We start from the raw sequence: 13,576 nt of genomic DNA, 5'->3' as shown, positions 1-13,576 counted from the left end.
GCAGGTTTGGTGCCTGTGCAAATACCTCCTTCTTCTCAAGCTGCTTCAGAAGCAGGTGGAGGGAAGAGATTGCTCTGGGACCCTGGTCACTGATCCCCACTCCCTGTCCAAGAGTTCAAGCTCACGCCTGTGCTGTGGCTACAAAGTATTATCTCGAGAGTCACTGCAGTGGGATTAGTGAGACCAAGGCCTTTTGAGGGGATGGGGTCGAGAGCTCTCCATCCCACTGTCGCTCTAGCGGCCCCCACCTGCTGCTCCGGCAGTAGGCATTGAGCTTCTAGTCTTGCTGCCTGTTTGGAATGTGCAGGTCCAGCCTCCTGAGCAGTCAGGTTGCCTTCTCCTCATTGCCCCTCCAGCAGCAAGACCCCACCCACGCCCTAAAGCCTGAACCAATAGTCCCTCACTTTGCAGCTCCCTCCCCTGGCAGATTGCCTCTGGGCAGACAGAATTCTGCCTCCAAAGCCTTGCCTAGGAGCAGGAGGTGCCTGGGGCATGGATGGAGGTGCTGGGAGTGCCAGATGCCAGCCCTGGGTGGGACGGGCTCAAGGGCTGGTGCTGTAGGGTCCAAATGCCACAGGGAAGGTGTGCTGCACACATACGTGTGCTGCTCCTGAGGCGTGAGGCCGGAACCACCTGCGAGTCTCTGCAATCAGGCCCTCCTGTGTTCAAAGAAAAGCCAGGAGAACCAGGCCCAGGGTAAGGAGAGCAAACGGCAAAACTTAATGACTTTAATATGAAAGAATTTGCCACTAATTAAGCACAAACACTCCGCTAATGCACAGAACACATGTTGTGGATTTCACTTAAGCAGGAACCAAATGAGGTGAAAATCCTTCCAAAATGATAGCAGTTTACCAGTCGAAGGAAGACGCTGCCTGACCTTGTTTCAGCTCTTAGGAACCCAGCCCAGCCCCTACCTTGGCAACCTCCCTCCCCTCCCTGTCTAAAGGTGCTCACAAAACCCCACCGCGTGACCGCTGTGTCCCTCCCCTCGCTGCCTTACCACCCTCTTGCATCCTCTGAGGACACACATGCCACACCATAACCCATATTCTGACAGCCAGCTCCCCGGAGGGCCCTGTACTCTACCTGTCTCCCCTAAACACAACTCGCCGCCCCTCCTCCTACAGAGCCCCAGAACTCCAGATAGGAAGACCGACACCCCTGTTCCCAGCCACCTCTGGACCCTCTGTCCCTGGACAAATAAGGACAATTCCCTGCCAGAGTGCCCCCCAGCTATGTTTCCCACTCCTCTCTGCACCAGCTTGCCACGGCCTGCCCTGCTCGTCCATCGTGAACTCCACCATCCCTGCCTGAGCTTCACTCCCTTCCTCTAGCCCAGTGGTCTTAATCGGGCGTGATTTTACCTGCCATGGGAGTTACAGCCATGTCTAGGGTGATTTTGTCATCACAAGTGGAGGTGGTGCTCTTGGGTAGTGGCCAGGGATCTTGCTAAACTTCTGCAACACACAGGACAAGCCCCCCTTCAAAATGTCACTAGTGCAGAGGCCATTCATGCCCTGGGGGAGTAGCCTCATCAGGATCGCAGGGTGAGCTTAGAGGCAGGATGGGAATCAGGGAACCAGTGCACCTGATTTCTAGGTAGATTCTTTCTCCTAGCAAATAATACCACTGCTTGTAGTTGTAGCTATGGGCCGAGCACTATGCCAAGAGCATAACTGAACTATCTCATTGGATCCTCAAATCAGCCCTAGGAGATAGTACTATTATTGGCCCCATTTTGTGCATGGGGAAACTGAGGCATGGAGAGATTAATGGACCTTTCTCGAAGTCAACCAGCTAAAAAGCAGCAGACACAAACCCAGGTCTATCTGAATTGAAACTCAGCATCATAGGTGACTTTCTACACCCCACTATGTTCCTTTTGATCTCTCCTCGGTCAGATCTTCTACACAATCGTTAGAGCTCTCACCCCATCCCTATCAGAATGAGCGTTCCTTGCAGAAAGGCACTGTATACCTCCCCCACTGCCTTCCACTCACCCCACATCCATCCGAGCAGGCAGCTGCCCATAGCAGGACAGGGTATCTGGAGGGTTGGGCGCTGGGGTGGCCCCACAGGCCCCTCCTGGTATGAGGCAGATCGAGAGCCCTCTGCTTCCAAACAGGTGTTGAACATCAGCAGGAAGCCTGCAGGGCTGAGACAATGCAGATGTCAATACTGAGCTTTTAAAAGATTCTCCGGGGAAGCCTGGGGAATTCTCCTCTGCTTTCTCAGCAGCCCCCCGCCTCTCCCACCCCCACACTAGCCTTCCAAAGAGGCTGCTGCCTACACTCCCCAAAATGTGTCATTAAAAATGCACACTTGCCGAGGGAAATCCAGGCTGCCGTGTCTGCTACAAGACAGTGTCGTTTGCTGCAGCTGGGGTGGAGAGGGTTGGCATCGGAGGCAGACAATGGGACCTGCCTGAATCTTGGCCTTAGCCAGGCCATGAAAGGCTGGGACGGCAGAAGCCCCAGCAGTGGTGGGAGGGGTGATGAACCAGGGAGTGCAGACACAAACAAGGCTAAGATCTCCAGACCAGGGCCTCAGGGATGCAGTTTGCTTGGGTGAGAAAAATATTTGTCACCTTATGGTCTGGCGTGAGGATGGAAGAGGGGCTAGGTGCTGGGAACCGGGGCAGAGGAGAGAGGAAAGGAACTGAGCAATGTCTCGGGGAAGCAAGCAGGAGATATGGGGTTGGAGGTGGGCAAGGGATCTGGCCAATCTTCCCCCTGTTGGGACATGGCTTCCTGCTTTCAAAGAAGGAGATTCAGACCCTGACCTGCTTTCCCTCCATGCAGGTGTGAGGCCTCACTTTCCATTCTGCCTCTTGGATAATGTGCAGTTTCCAGAAAGCTGCAGTCAGACCTGAGAAATGGCTAACCCTGGCTTAGGCCCCCAGCTGCTCACAGCCTTTTCCACCTGCCACTTGGGCCCCCTGTGTTTCCTGTATGCCAGGCACTGAGTTGACTGAAGTCCTGGCCTTTTCCCTCAGTAGGAGAAATGCAGTGACAGGGGCGCACCCAGATACTGGGGCCCTGGGGGTGCAGGAACACCCAACCCTGATGGTGGGAAGAGGAGGGCTCTGGGAAGCCTCCCCCTTGAAAGTCAAGTCTAAGGCGATTCAGGAAGGAATGAGAAGGACTTGTGCAGGTAATGGAGGGAGTGGTGCGGTTTTAACAGAGGCAGCAACCTGAATGGACAGGATTGTTCAGTGTGGCAAGGAAGAGAGAGAACGTTGGGAGAGGAGGTAGCTGGAGGTTGGGGATGCCCAGATAGGGTCTAGAGCCCAGAAAAACTTCATCCTGAGCTCTGCAGGAAGCCATGGGAGGATCTGAGGTAGTAAGTGATTTGCATTTTACAGAGCTCCCTCTGGCAGCTGAGTGAAGGAGTTAGAGGGCGAAGCTAGAGGCTGGAGGCTAGACCTAGCCTGAAGCAGCAGTAGACTAGGTGAGCGATGATGTTGGCCTGGACCAGGTGCGGGGCTTGGGGAAATGGAGGGAGGCATGAGATGGCAGGTGCTAAGGTCAAAGGAAAGGTCTAGTGCAAAGTCTCAGCCTGGGAGTATTGAGAAAATAAGAAAGAGAGACTCTGCCGGAGGTGAGGTGGAGGGAGGTGTGCACTAGTGGGAGGGGGCTTAGGAAGTTTGAATCGGGACCAGAGGGGCTGGAGAACCAAGAAGAATTCAAAGCTGTTTAGGAGCTAGCATCAGTGAGACTTGGTGATTACTTGGCTGTAGGAGAACCCCTGTGTACTCCAGCTTTGCCATGCTGTGGCCTGGATTTTCCTGGTATTCCATTTAACCTGGGAGGTCTTCCTGGAAGAGCTGGGCAGCATACAGAGGCAGAGCAGCCCCTTGGTAGATAGGTGCCCAGAAGTTGGTTCAAGGCAAAGGCAGAGTTGCGTCAGAGAGAGCTGGATGGGTCATGTCCAAAGTGCAGTCCCCCGGGGTCATCAGAGCCAACGCTCCCATTTTACAGCAGAGGAACCCACCCTACCCAAGGTCATACAGAAAAACAGTGACCAAGTAGTGGGGACCAGAGCCCGCCTCTCCCAACATCCAGGTGAGCAGAGCAAAGGTGGCAGGTACGGGAGAGTGGACCAAGAAGTGACGCCTTAAAGGCTAGAGGCAGGCAGGGCCAAGAGAGAGGCTCTGTGTTCCTGGGGTGCCGCAGTGGAGTCAGAGGCTGGAAGCTGGCTCAGGACTGGTCCCATGATGGGCCATGGGGTTGGCGCAGCCAGCATGAAACAGGCCTGCAGGACGGAGTCCAGGTGTCCTCAGCCACCTGGTGGGAAAAAGTAAAACCCAGCTCCCTGATTCATCCCTGTCCCCCAGCCTGTCCTGCTGAAGGGAGGCAGGACTTGCCAGAGCACCCCCACCACTGCCACCACCCTGGGGCTTCTGCACTGCTGGGAGTGCAGAGCAGGGCCAGCCTGGCCTATCTGGAAGATCCTGGGCTCCTGCACTGGCTCCTTCTCGGGGCTTTTCCCAGGCTGCAGCACCCCCTCCTCTCCCACGCATTGTGCTCACCCGCCCAAGGCGCCAGGCACCAGCCCCACAGCCCATCATTAAACAGCTCCATGTGGGGAGTTGGGGGGTCATCAGGCAAAAGGAAAACATCGGCAGTTTCTATGACCCCAAAGAAGGGGTGGAGGCACCCGACTTGGATGGTAGCAATTAGCCCCTGACTGTGGGCTCATGGGATGTTATCAGCACTGCTGGCGAGGCCAGTGTAGGGGGGCTCCAAGGCCCCAGGACACCTTGGAGCCATCCCAGCAGGCACTGGCCTCAGAAGGAAGCTCCCAGGACCTACCTCCCACTAGCCAAAATCTCTGCACTGCAGGAGGCAGGGGTCATAGAGATGCCGGGCTAACAGCAGGGCAGGGCCAGGCTGGACTCAAGTCCAGACCATGCCCAGCCCCAGGGAGAGGTGGCTGGGGCACCAGAACAAGAACTGGGTCTGCTGAGTCTGCTTCTGCTTCCTTGCTGAGCCCTCCCCCCCGTCCTGAGAGTACAGGGGAGTCCGGAGGCAGGAGCGGGAAGCCTGGGCCCCCGTGAAGCTCCTGGACCAATGGGGAAACGAGACAGGAAAAGCTCAGTGAGAGCCCTGCCCTTGTGAGTTTTGCTGACAGAATGATTAGGGTCTAGGTGACACTGATTGGTAAAACTTGTGAAAGGAGGGAGCCCCAGATAGGTGGTGGGGCGGGGGGTGTCCTGATCGCACGCTCCTCCGCACCGGCTTCCCTCCCAGGTGGAGCTGGCCTTGGCTTCAGAAAGTATGGAGCCAGCCAGCCCTGGGAGTCGACATTCAGGGAAGTAGCTGCCCTGGGAGGAGGGGGCCTATACCCTTTAGGTCACTGTGCTGACCCAGCAGGGTTTCAGCTGGAGGCCCTGCCCCTCCCAGTGGTGAGTCAGTCCCACTTACCACTTAGCCAGTTTCTCACCGGACATCCTGTCCCCTTCTGCCAGTTCCAGGGGTGGGGGTGGGAGCATCCCTGAAAAGCCCTAGAAATGCATCCTGAAGGATATCGATTTCACAGAGGCCCTATGGGGGAGCCCAGCACCCGCCTCACACACGTGCACATAGCCCCACTCTCTCTGTAATGTGCTGCCGCTTTACTCCTGGCCACGTCGGTCACCTCTGCTCTGTCACTTGAAGGCCGCCAAGCAGACTTTCAGGAAAGGGGGGCTGGGGTGGGCTGGCACAGCCAGGACAGAGGACAATGTGGTTCATGCCAGGAAGCCCTGAATCCCCCTTGCCTCACCTAGGTACCCACTTTCACCTACCCTGGAGCCCACTTTCAGACTGCTTGGCTAGGAAGAGAGGAGTCTGGGTTTAAAAGGGCAGGAAGAGAAACTGCTGGAAGTGGGTATGTGGGGAACAGAGTGTGCCACACCCCGCCGCGTGGGAACCTGTGGCACTGGCCTGCGGATGAGCTCCACAGCAGGCAGGGCCTTGGGGAGCAGGTTTGTCCGCCACAACTGAGGAGCCTTTGTGTTTTGTTGCTGAGCTCAGGCGTTTGCAGGTCTGTGACGTCTCAGGGGGCGGGCCTGAGGCCCGCCATGCTGGCTCAGCACTTCTGAGAAGCCAGGCAGCCTGAATTGCCTAACTTGAGCTCTAGTGGGGAAACTGAGGCACTTGAGCACAAGCCCCAGGGACGTGGTTCCCAGATCCTGGGGCTCACAGTGTAGTCAGGGAGAATATAGGCAGTGCTTGAGGTCAGAAAAAAAAAAAAGACTCATTCTTTTGATATCATGGGATGCAAGAGCCCCTCTGCTGAGGGCACGAGTGCTATGGATGCCTCTGCCCTTCACTCCCCACCTCTCTGGCTCTTATTGCTGTGCACATATCAGCCTCCTGCAGGTGCCCCCACCCACACAGACAAACCCGGGCTCCCCAAAGCCCCTGTTTCTGACCCCTCACCTGACACCCAGTCAGGTGACCTGCAGATACAGTGGCCACAGCAGTATTGTAGCTGGTGTTTGTGCCATTTCTCACAACGGGCAATGGAGTCACTGAGGTTGTGTTCTAGGAGGGACACCACCCAGAAAGAGGCCCCAGGGAGTTAGATTGAGCCAGAGTCTGTTTTTGTGGCAGGGTGGGAAAGCACTAGGCTGGGTGCTGCTGTTCTGTGTCCCTGGGCACATGATGTAATCCCTCCAGTCATTGTAAATGATGAATTGCATGGTCCATTAAGCTCCAATATGCGACTATTTTAGTGGTCCCAGGTCCCACATCTGGGCCAGTCCCTGCTTCTCATGTAAAGGGAACCTGCAAGGAAGGAGAGAGGATGTGTTCTGTGGACCAGCCCTGACTGCTTAGAGAATCAGAGAAAGTCAGCAGGGAACTAACTCCCCAAGCCCTGGACCCCGCCAGGGTCAGGCGTGACATGGTCAACTCAACCCAAGCCCAGACCTGCTCCTTCCATCTCCTGCAGGGGCTTACAGTCAGTTGGGAGACAGTAGGCAGGCTAGATGCATATGCCAGGAAGCAGAAAATAAAGGGGTGCAGCTCAGTGTTATATGTTATTGGGGTTTGAATGGAGCTGTCAGCTCAATAGGAAGGGATGACAGTCACAAGGGCGTCCTGGAGGAGGCGCGCCTAGTAGCACTCCCTACAGTGTCCAGTATAGAGTAGGTGCTCAGCAAATATTTGTTGAATGAAGTTCCAAGGTGGGAGGCCTATTGCTTCGTAGGTGAAAGATGATGGTGGTGATGATGTTGGAAGCCAACATCTGTGGAGCCTTTCATTTGTCCTAAGTGCTGCTTTCTGTTTCCCATGGACTGTCTTAATCCTTATGGCAGTTTTATAGGGTGGGTACTAACTCTTATAATCCCCATTTTGGAGATGTGCAACCTGAGCTACAGAGAGGTTAAGTCACTTGCCCAAGGTTGCACAGCACATCAATGGCAGAGGTGGAATCCAGACCCCTACTGCCTGACTTTTAATAGCCCCAACATGCTGCCTGAAAGGGTGGTGATGGAACAGCCCTTCAGAAGGTGGGAGACGTCGGCTTAGTTTTCAGGTTGCCAGGGCTGCAGTTTGGAGAAGCCTGGACAAGCAAGGAGAGGGGCTGTGCAGTCTTTAAGCCCTGCTGCCTGTCCCTGGAGCAGGCTGCCTTTAATCAATCCTGGTTCCTTTTCCTGGCTCACCTGTTCCTGGATTCTTGCCCCCATCCAGCTCTTTCTCTTTCTTTCCAGTGGTGATCCCTGCTCCTCTGTTCTAATCCCACCTGTTAGAGTCACCTGAACTCTGCTCCCGTCTGAAAACTTCCCAATCCAAAGAACGAGCGTCATTCTCCCCAACCCTGAGTCCTTGGACCAAGGCAGGCAGCCACTAACAAGAGGCTTGGGTTCCCAGTTCCTAAGTGTGGAGTGGGGAAGTGAGTTTTTAGGCCTTTCCAATCTTCCAGCACCTCCCAACTCTGGAACTCTGGGATCCAGTCCCCACCCTCAATGAGCCCAAGCCCCTTACCCCAAGAGCTCCCTTATGCTCACCCCGGGTCACCTCCCCGGCCCTGCTAACAGTCAGCTGTGGCAAAGAGGCAAATGCTAAAGTGAGTCTGTACCTGCTCCTTAGAGATCCTCCCTGCCCCGCCCCGCCTTGCCCATCACCAGGGCAAAAAGGGCCAGGGCAAGTGGCACCCACTTGGTGCCCAGTAAGAGAGAGACTAGGAACGTTCTTCACTTCCCCACCATGTGGTTGCTTCTGGGAGTACCACAGTGGAGAGGAAAGAGTAACCTCCACCCCAACATAGACGGGTTTGGGATGGTGAGGGATGGAGGATGTGAGGGGTCCTCTGGGGTGCCTGGGCACCTTGCAGCACCTTCCCCATTACATGCCTGGCCACTATCAGCCGTCTCCCCTCCTGGCATTGACGCAGCTCTGAAGGTGAGGTCACCACTGAAGACGCAGCCAATGAATGACAGCCTGTGCCCTGAGGACTGTGCCCTGCTTGCCTCCACACCTTCAGGGGGATGAGAGGAGACAGGATTGCAGGGGCTCAGAGGGCCGTGTCCCCTTGCAGGTCCACCAAGTCTGGCACCAATCCCAAAATGGCTTCTGGAGCCCACACCTCTTCCCTGCACTCTCACCTGGGGCCCAAGCCCTCCCAACTGGCTTTTCCTGTTCCTGGCTTTGTGTGACGCAAGTTTCCCAATTATGCCCACATTATCTCAGCCGCTGGGCAGCCTCCAGCAGGCTGGGGGAGGGGTGGGGAGCACCCAATTATCCTGCTGGAGAGGGCCTAGGGCTTAGCTGCTTGCCAGCTAGCCCATCAGCAGGAGTGCTAGGCTGTCTGGCCCACTGACCTCACCATGGAACTGTTCTGGAGCGGGGCCACAGCTGCACTGGACTGCCATCAGACAGTTAGGGCCAGGAGGACCACTGGGACTGGGGAGGCCAGCCTGCTGCCTTACAGAGGAGGAAAATAGGGCTCAGAAAGGGGAAGTGACTGGCCATGGTCCCAGCAGAAGCAGGCTAGAGTCCAGCCCTCCCAACTCCTGGCTGGATGGCTGGATGCCTCTCCTGTTGTGTTCCCAGCCCCTGGGACCTCTGCCCGAGGAGCATCAGCTCCAAAGCCCCCCACAGCCGGCAAATGGGACGACTGGAGGGGCAAGGGTAGGGATCGGCCTGATGGACCTTGAAGGGCTGAGTGGATATGAATTGGTGCAGAGAAGGGGAAACCCCAGAGAAACTTTCAGAACACAGCAGGGCCTGGCTTGGTGAAGCCAAAGATAGACTTATCCAGCAAGCATTTCTTGAGTGACTATTGTATGCTGAGCATCAGGGATACTGTAGTGACCTAGAGACCTGGCCTGTGGCCTCTCAAGGGGAAGAAAGGGGAGCAACTTACTGCCCTGACCGTGGGTTTTGGGTCCCTCAGAGGAGCCTGTGCTGCTAAAATGTTCCTGTCAGGCCAAGGAGGCGAGTGAGCATAAGCCCCAAATTCCCACTCTGGGATCCCAGACTCCCTTGGGGAGTCATTTAGGCCCTCCCCGTGCCTTGAGTCAGTACAGGGCTAGATGTTATTGATGCTATTGGTGATGCTCAATAAAGTGAGTGAAATAAGGATACAAGGACATGAAGTATACAAATGACAGCAAGGACATGGCTTGTGGGGAGTTAGCCCGACTCAAGAGAGCTGGAGGGTACAGCCTAGTGGGGACAGTGGCCTTACGTTGAGGGAGCTGAGCCAAGTTCAGGGGTAAGGAAGCTCAAACAAAGGGCATTCTAAAGGGGATAACACAACCCGTGCGGAGACTGGAGGGAATTTCTTTCTTCACTTATTCAGTACCACCAGTCATTCCCTCCTTCTTGCAAACATCTGCTCTCTTGACTTCCATTGCAATTTGTGTAGTAACAGATATTTACTAGCATCTACTGTGTGCCAGATACTATGCTGGGCGCTGGGGATGTGGAGATGGAAAGGACAGACCCTGCCCTTGGGAAGGTTCATGGTCTGGTGGAGAAGTCAGTTGTGTAAACCACCACCTTCCAAGGCAGGAAAGAGCCAAGCTAGAGGTGGCCTCAGGGGGCTGTCCACAGGTGGAGAAGGGGAAGGGCTATCTAGGTGGAGGTTGCTGTCAGGGTAAGATTCTAGAAGTGTTGGGTGGATAAGCTCTGTGCTCCGTGGAGGCCAGGACTGAATTGCTCCTTGATATGACCCAAATGCTCACAGTAGATCCTGGAATATGTCACTCAACAAATTGTGGCTGAATAAATGGGAGGAAGAGGGAAGGAAACTGGAAATGTGGCATGTTCTGAGGATGGGCCCAGTCTGGTACGGTGTGAAAGTGTGGCTGATGGAGAGATGTGGACAAAAGGCAGGTGCAAGGAGGTCTTGCCAAGTGAACGCATTTAGACTTGACTGTGAAGGCCATGGAGAGCCAGCAGAGGCCTAGCCCTAGGCAGTGCCAACTTCTCTCCGCCTAGCTGAGTAAGAAGGGCCCAGCCAGTGCACCCCAGAATGGAGACTCAGCTGCGAGGGAGAAGACATCAGGGGTAGCCATGATGACAGCTACCACGGGCCTTCAAGCTCACCCAGAGCCGCCTGCCTCTGATGTACCTTCTCATCCATCATGCCATTTGGTTCCCCCAGTAACCTCGTGAGGTAGAGAGGACTGGATTCTCTGCCCCATTTATCAGAGGAGGGAACCAAGGCCCAGGAAGGCAAAGCAGCCTGTGCATGGCTCCTAGGCTGGGGCTCTGCTTGAAAAGCAGCCAAAAATGAGGGTGCAGTCATATGTTTACTAACACAGAGCGATGTTTATAATCTATCACTAAGTGAAAAAGCAGCTTATGGGATAATATGTACAGCGTGATTCTGACTTGATATACACAGATATCAAGTAAAAGAAGATAGATCCTTCAAGATTATCCTGAGCGGCAGGATCATAGGATGTTGTCATTTTCTTCTCACGATTTTTCACTGTTGCCTAAAGTGTTTTTATAACAAGTAATTAATATTTTTACAATCAGAATTAAAATAATAGTGACTGCCATAAAAGACAAGACCAGAGCACAGGGAACTGTGTGGGCGGGGGGAGGCTGAGCCTGACACTGACCGCTTCCTGCCGTCCTCCTGGCTAGGCGCCCACTCCCAGGTGGTCCAGGTGAACGACTCCATGTATGGCTTTATCGGCACAGACGTGGTTCTGCACTGCAGCTTTGCCAACCCGCTGCCCAGCGTAAAGATCACCCAGGTCACATGGCAGAAGGCCACCAATGGCTCCAAGCAGAACGTGGCCATCTACAACCCATCCATGGGCGTGTCTGTGCTGGCTCCCTACCGAGAGCGCGTGGAATTCCTGAGACCCTCCTTCACTGATGGCACCATCCGCCTCTCCCGCCTGGAGCTGGAAGATGAGGGTGTCTACATCTGCGAGTTTGCCACCTTCCCTACGGGCAATCGGGAAAGCCAGCTCAATCTCACAGTGATGGGTAAGCTGCCCTAGGCCCCCACCCTGTTCATCCAGGCACCTGTGACCTCAGGGCATGGCCATCCTCAGCGTGCCTCAGTGACTCCAGACATCCTCTTTGGGTGGACATGCTCCCATCGTGCCAGGCATGGGGCTTCCAGTCCCTTCTATTGAGGCCACCCCACAATTCACTAGGGATTAGGGGCAGGAGCTTATCTCTAGACAGTGGGGAACGTCACTTTTCAGGTCGGAGCCTACCACAAGGCACTGTGCAGGCAGCAGCATCAAACTGTCATGGTAAGGAAAGGAGCCACCTGTGCTGCTTGCCTTAAACATGCTGGGACTCCCGGAGGCCTAAGCTCGATGAGGGGGATATGGCTAGTAGGGCAGGGAGGACGTACATTAGACATGAAGAACATCCTGCAAAAGGTTCTGGGACGGGCTTTGGTGAAGCACAGCTGAGAGGCAGGGATGGCCAAGGGGACCTGAAGACAAGGCCTGATGGGCGCCACACCCTTTTGGCTGGTGCATCTTGGACAAGTCAATGGAGGTAGTCTCATCGCTGTCTCTGCTTCCCCGCAGCCAAACCCACCAACTGGATAGAGGGTACTCAGGCAGTGCTTCGAGCCAAGAAGGGGCAGGATGACAAGGTCCTGGTGGCCACCTGCACCTCAGCCAATGGGAAGCCTCCCAGTGTGGTATCCTGGGAAACTCGGCTAAAGGGCGAGGCAGAGTACCAGGAGATCCGGAACCCCAATGGTACCGTGACGGTCATCAGCCGCTACCGCCTGGTGCCGAGCAGGGAAGCCCACCAGCAGTCCTTGGCCTGCATCGTCAACTACCACATGGACCGCTTCAAGGAAAGCCTCACTCTCAACGTGCAGTGTGAGCAGGGCTGGGTGCCAGGGGCCTCCTGGGGTGGGCGCCACTGTCCTTCCTCCCTCCTCCCCTCCTTCCTCCTCCCCTCCTCTTTCTGCAGGTGCTTTTTTCTCCCCTCCGCTCTCCCCCATCTCCTCCCTTTGCTCATTTTCTCTCCTCCTTCCCATCCCCCTCCTGTTTCTGCTCCGGGGCTCTGTGGTCACCACCCTCCCTCCCACACTTCTCTCTCTCCTGGCTGTTTCCATGCCCCTGCTCCTTCTATCCCTTCCTGACTGAAGCCCCCTCACCCTCAGTCCCGTTCTCCTGGCCTCACCCTCTTTAAACATCCCTTGTCCCACAGATGAGCCCGAGGTAACCATTGAGGGGTTTGACGGCAACTGGTACCTGCAGCGGATGGACGTGAAGCTCACATGCAAAGCTGACGCTAACCCCCCGGCCACTGAGTACCACTGGACCACGTAAGTGCTGCAGGGCTGGCTGGTCACCCTGGAAGACACCTGGCTGGACCACGGGTGATGGGGGGCACCCACCCCATCTCCAGGAACCTTAGGCAGGGAAGAAATTAGGGTGTTGGGGTCAGTGAGAAGCGGGGCCAGGAGAGAACCCCCACACACACATATACATATATATCATATACATATACATCCGTGTGTGACAGTGTCAGGGTCAGTGAGACAAGCCATTCTACCAGAGGGGGTTTCCCTTGTGATCTGCTTCCCTCCCTCTTACTAATGAAGAGTTTCATCATTTTCCTTTGGTGATTCAGCCTGAGTCACTCTCACCCCAACCCCCCAGTATTTATTTTTATTGAGGTATCCACAGGGAAGCCGGTGTTCTGGAGCATCTCAGCTCTTTCTTTGTTCCTATTCCTTCTCTCTGGCACCCCCAGATTCCTGGGGAGGAGACAGCAGCCAGCCCAGAACACCTGTGCTCATGAGCATGCGCCCTGCAGCCCATCATCCCATTCTTGGCCTCACGGTCTTCGCCTGCCCCTAGAAGGGTCCTGTCTCCCCTCCAGCTGTCTCTGACAGCCCGGGCCGAGGCTTTTCCCAGAGAAGAGCTGGATGGAACACACAGGAAGCCAGGGATGTGAGGAACCAAGAAGAAGGTTGATATGTGTGGCCAGGAGACAGCTGCCCAGAAAGAGTCTGTCCCCTTTTTCGGGGAAACCATAGGGCACTGGTATGCCCTACCTATGATCCACCACTTCCTGGAATAAAAAGTGCTTCTGAAGCTGGATATAGTGGCTCATGCCCGTAATCCCAGCACTTT

At 55.3% G+C, this 13,576-nt stretch overlaps 1 protein-coding gene across 1 annotated transcript in view; it reads left to right on the top strand.

The window, feature by feature from the left end:
- Positions 1 to 13,576, top strand: part of NECTIN1 (nectin cell adhesion molecule 1) — a 67,327-nt gene that overhangs the window by 38,467 nt on the left and 15,284 nt on the right. Inside the window, exons 2-4 of the mRNA XM_012470291.2 lie at positions 11,097 to 11,447; positions 12,008 to 12,310; positions 12,645 to 12,762. Of these exons, the coding sequence (XP_012325714.1) occupies positions 11,097 to 11,447; positions 12,008 to 12,310; positions 12,645 to 12,762 (772 nt within the window). The remainder of the gene's footprint in view (positions 1 to 11,096; positions 11,448 to 12,007; positions 12,311 to 12,644; positions 12,763 to 13,576) is intronic.

This window comes from Aotus nancymaae, unplaced genomic scaffold (assembly GCF_030222135.1).
Source record: "Aotus nancymaae isolate 86718 unplaced genomic scaffold, 86718_ANA_hifiasm-v0.15.2.pri h1tg000012l, whole genome shotgun sequence".
In the NCBI taxonomy this organism is placed as follows: Eukaryota; Metazoa; Chordata; class Mammalia; order Primates; family Aotidae; genus Aotus; species Aotus nancymaae.
The sequence above is the reverse complement of the archived record's forward strand: the minus strand, read 5'-3'. Positions and strand labels throughout refer to the sequence as shown.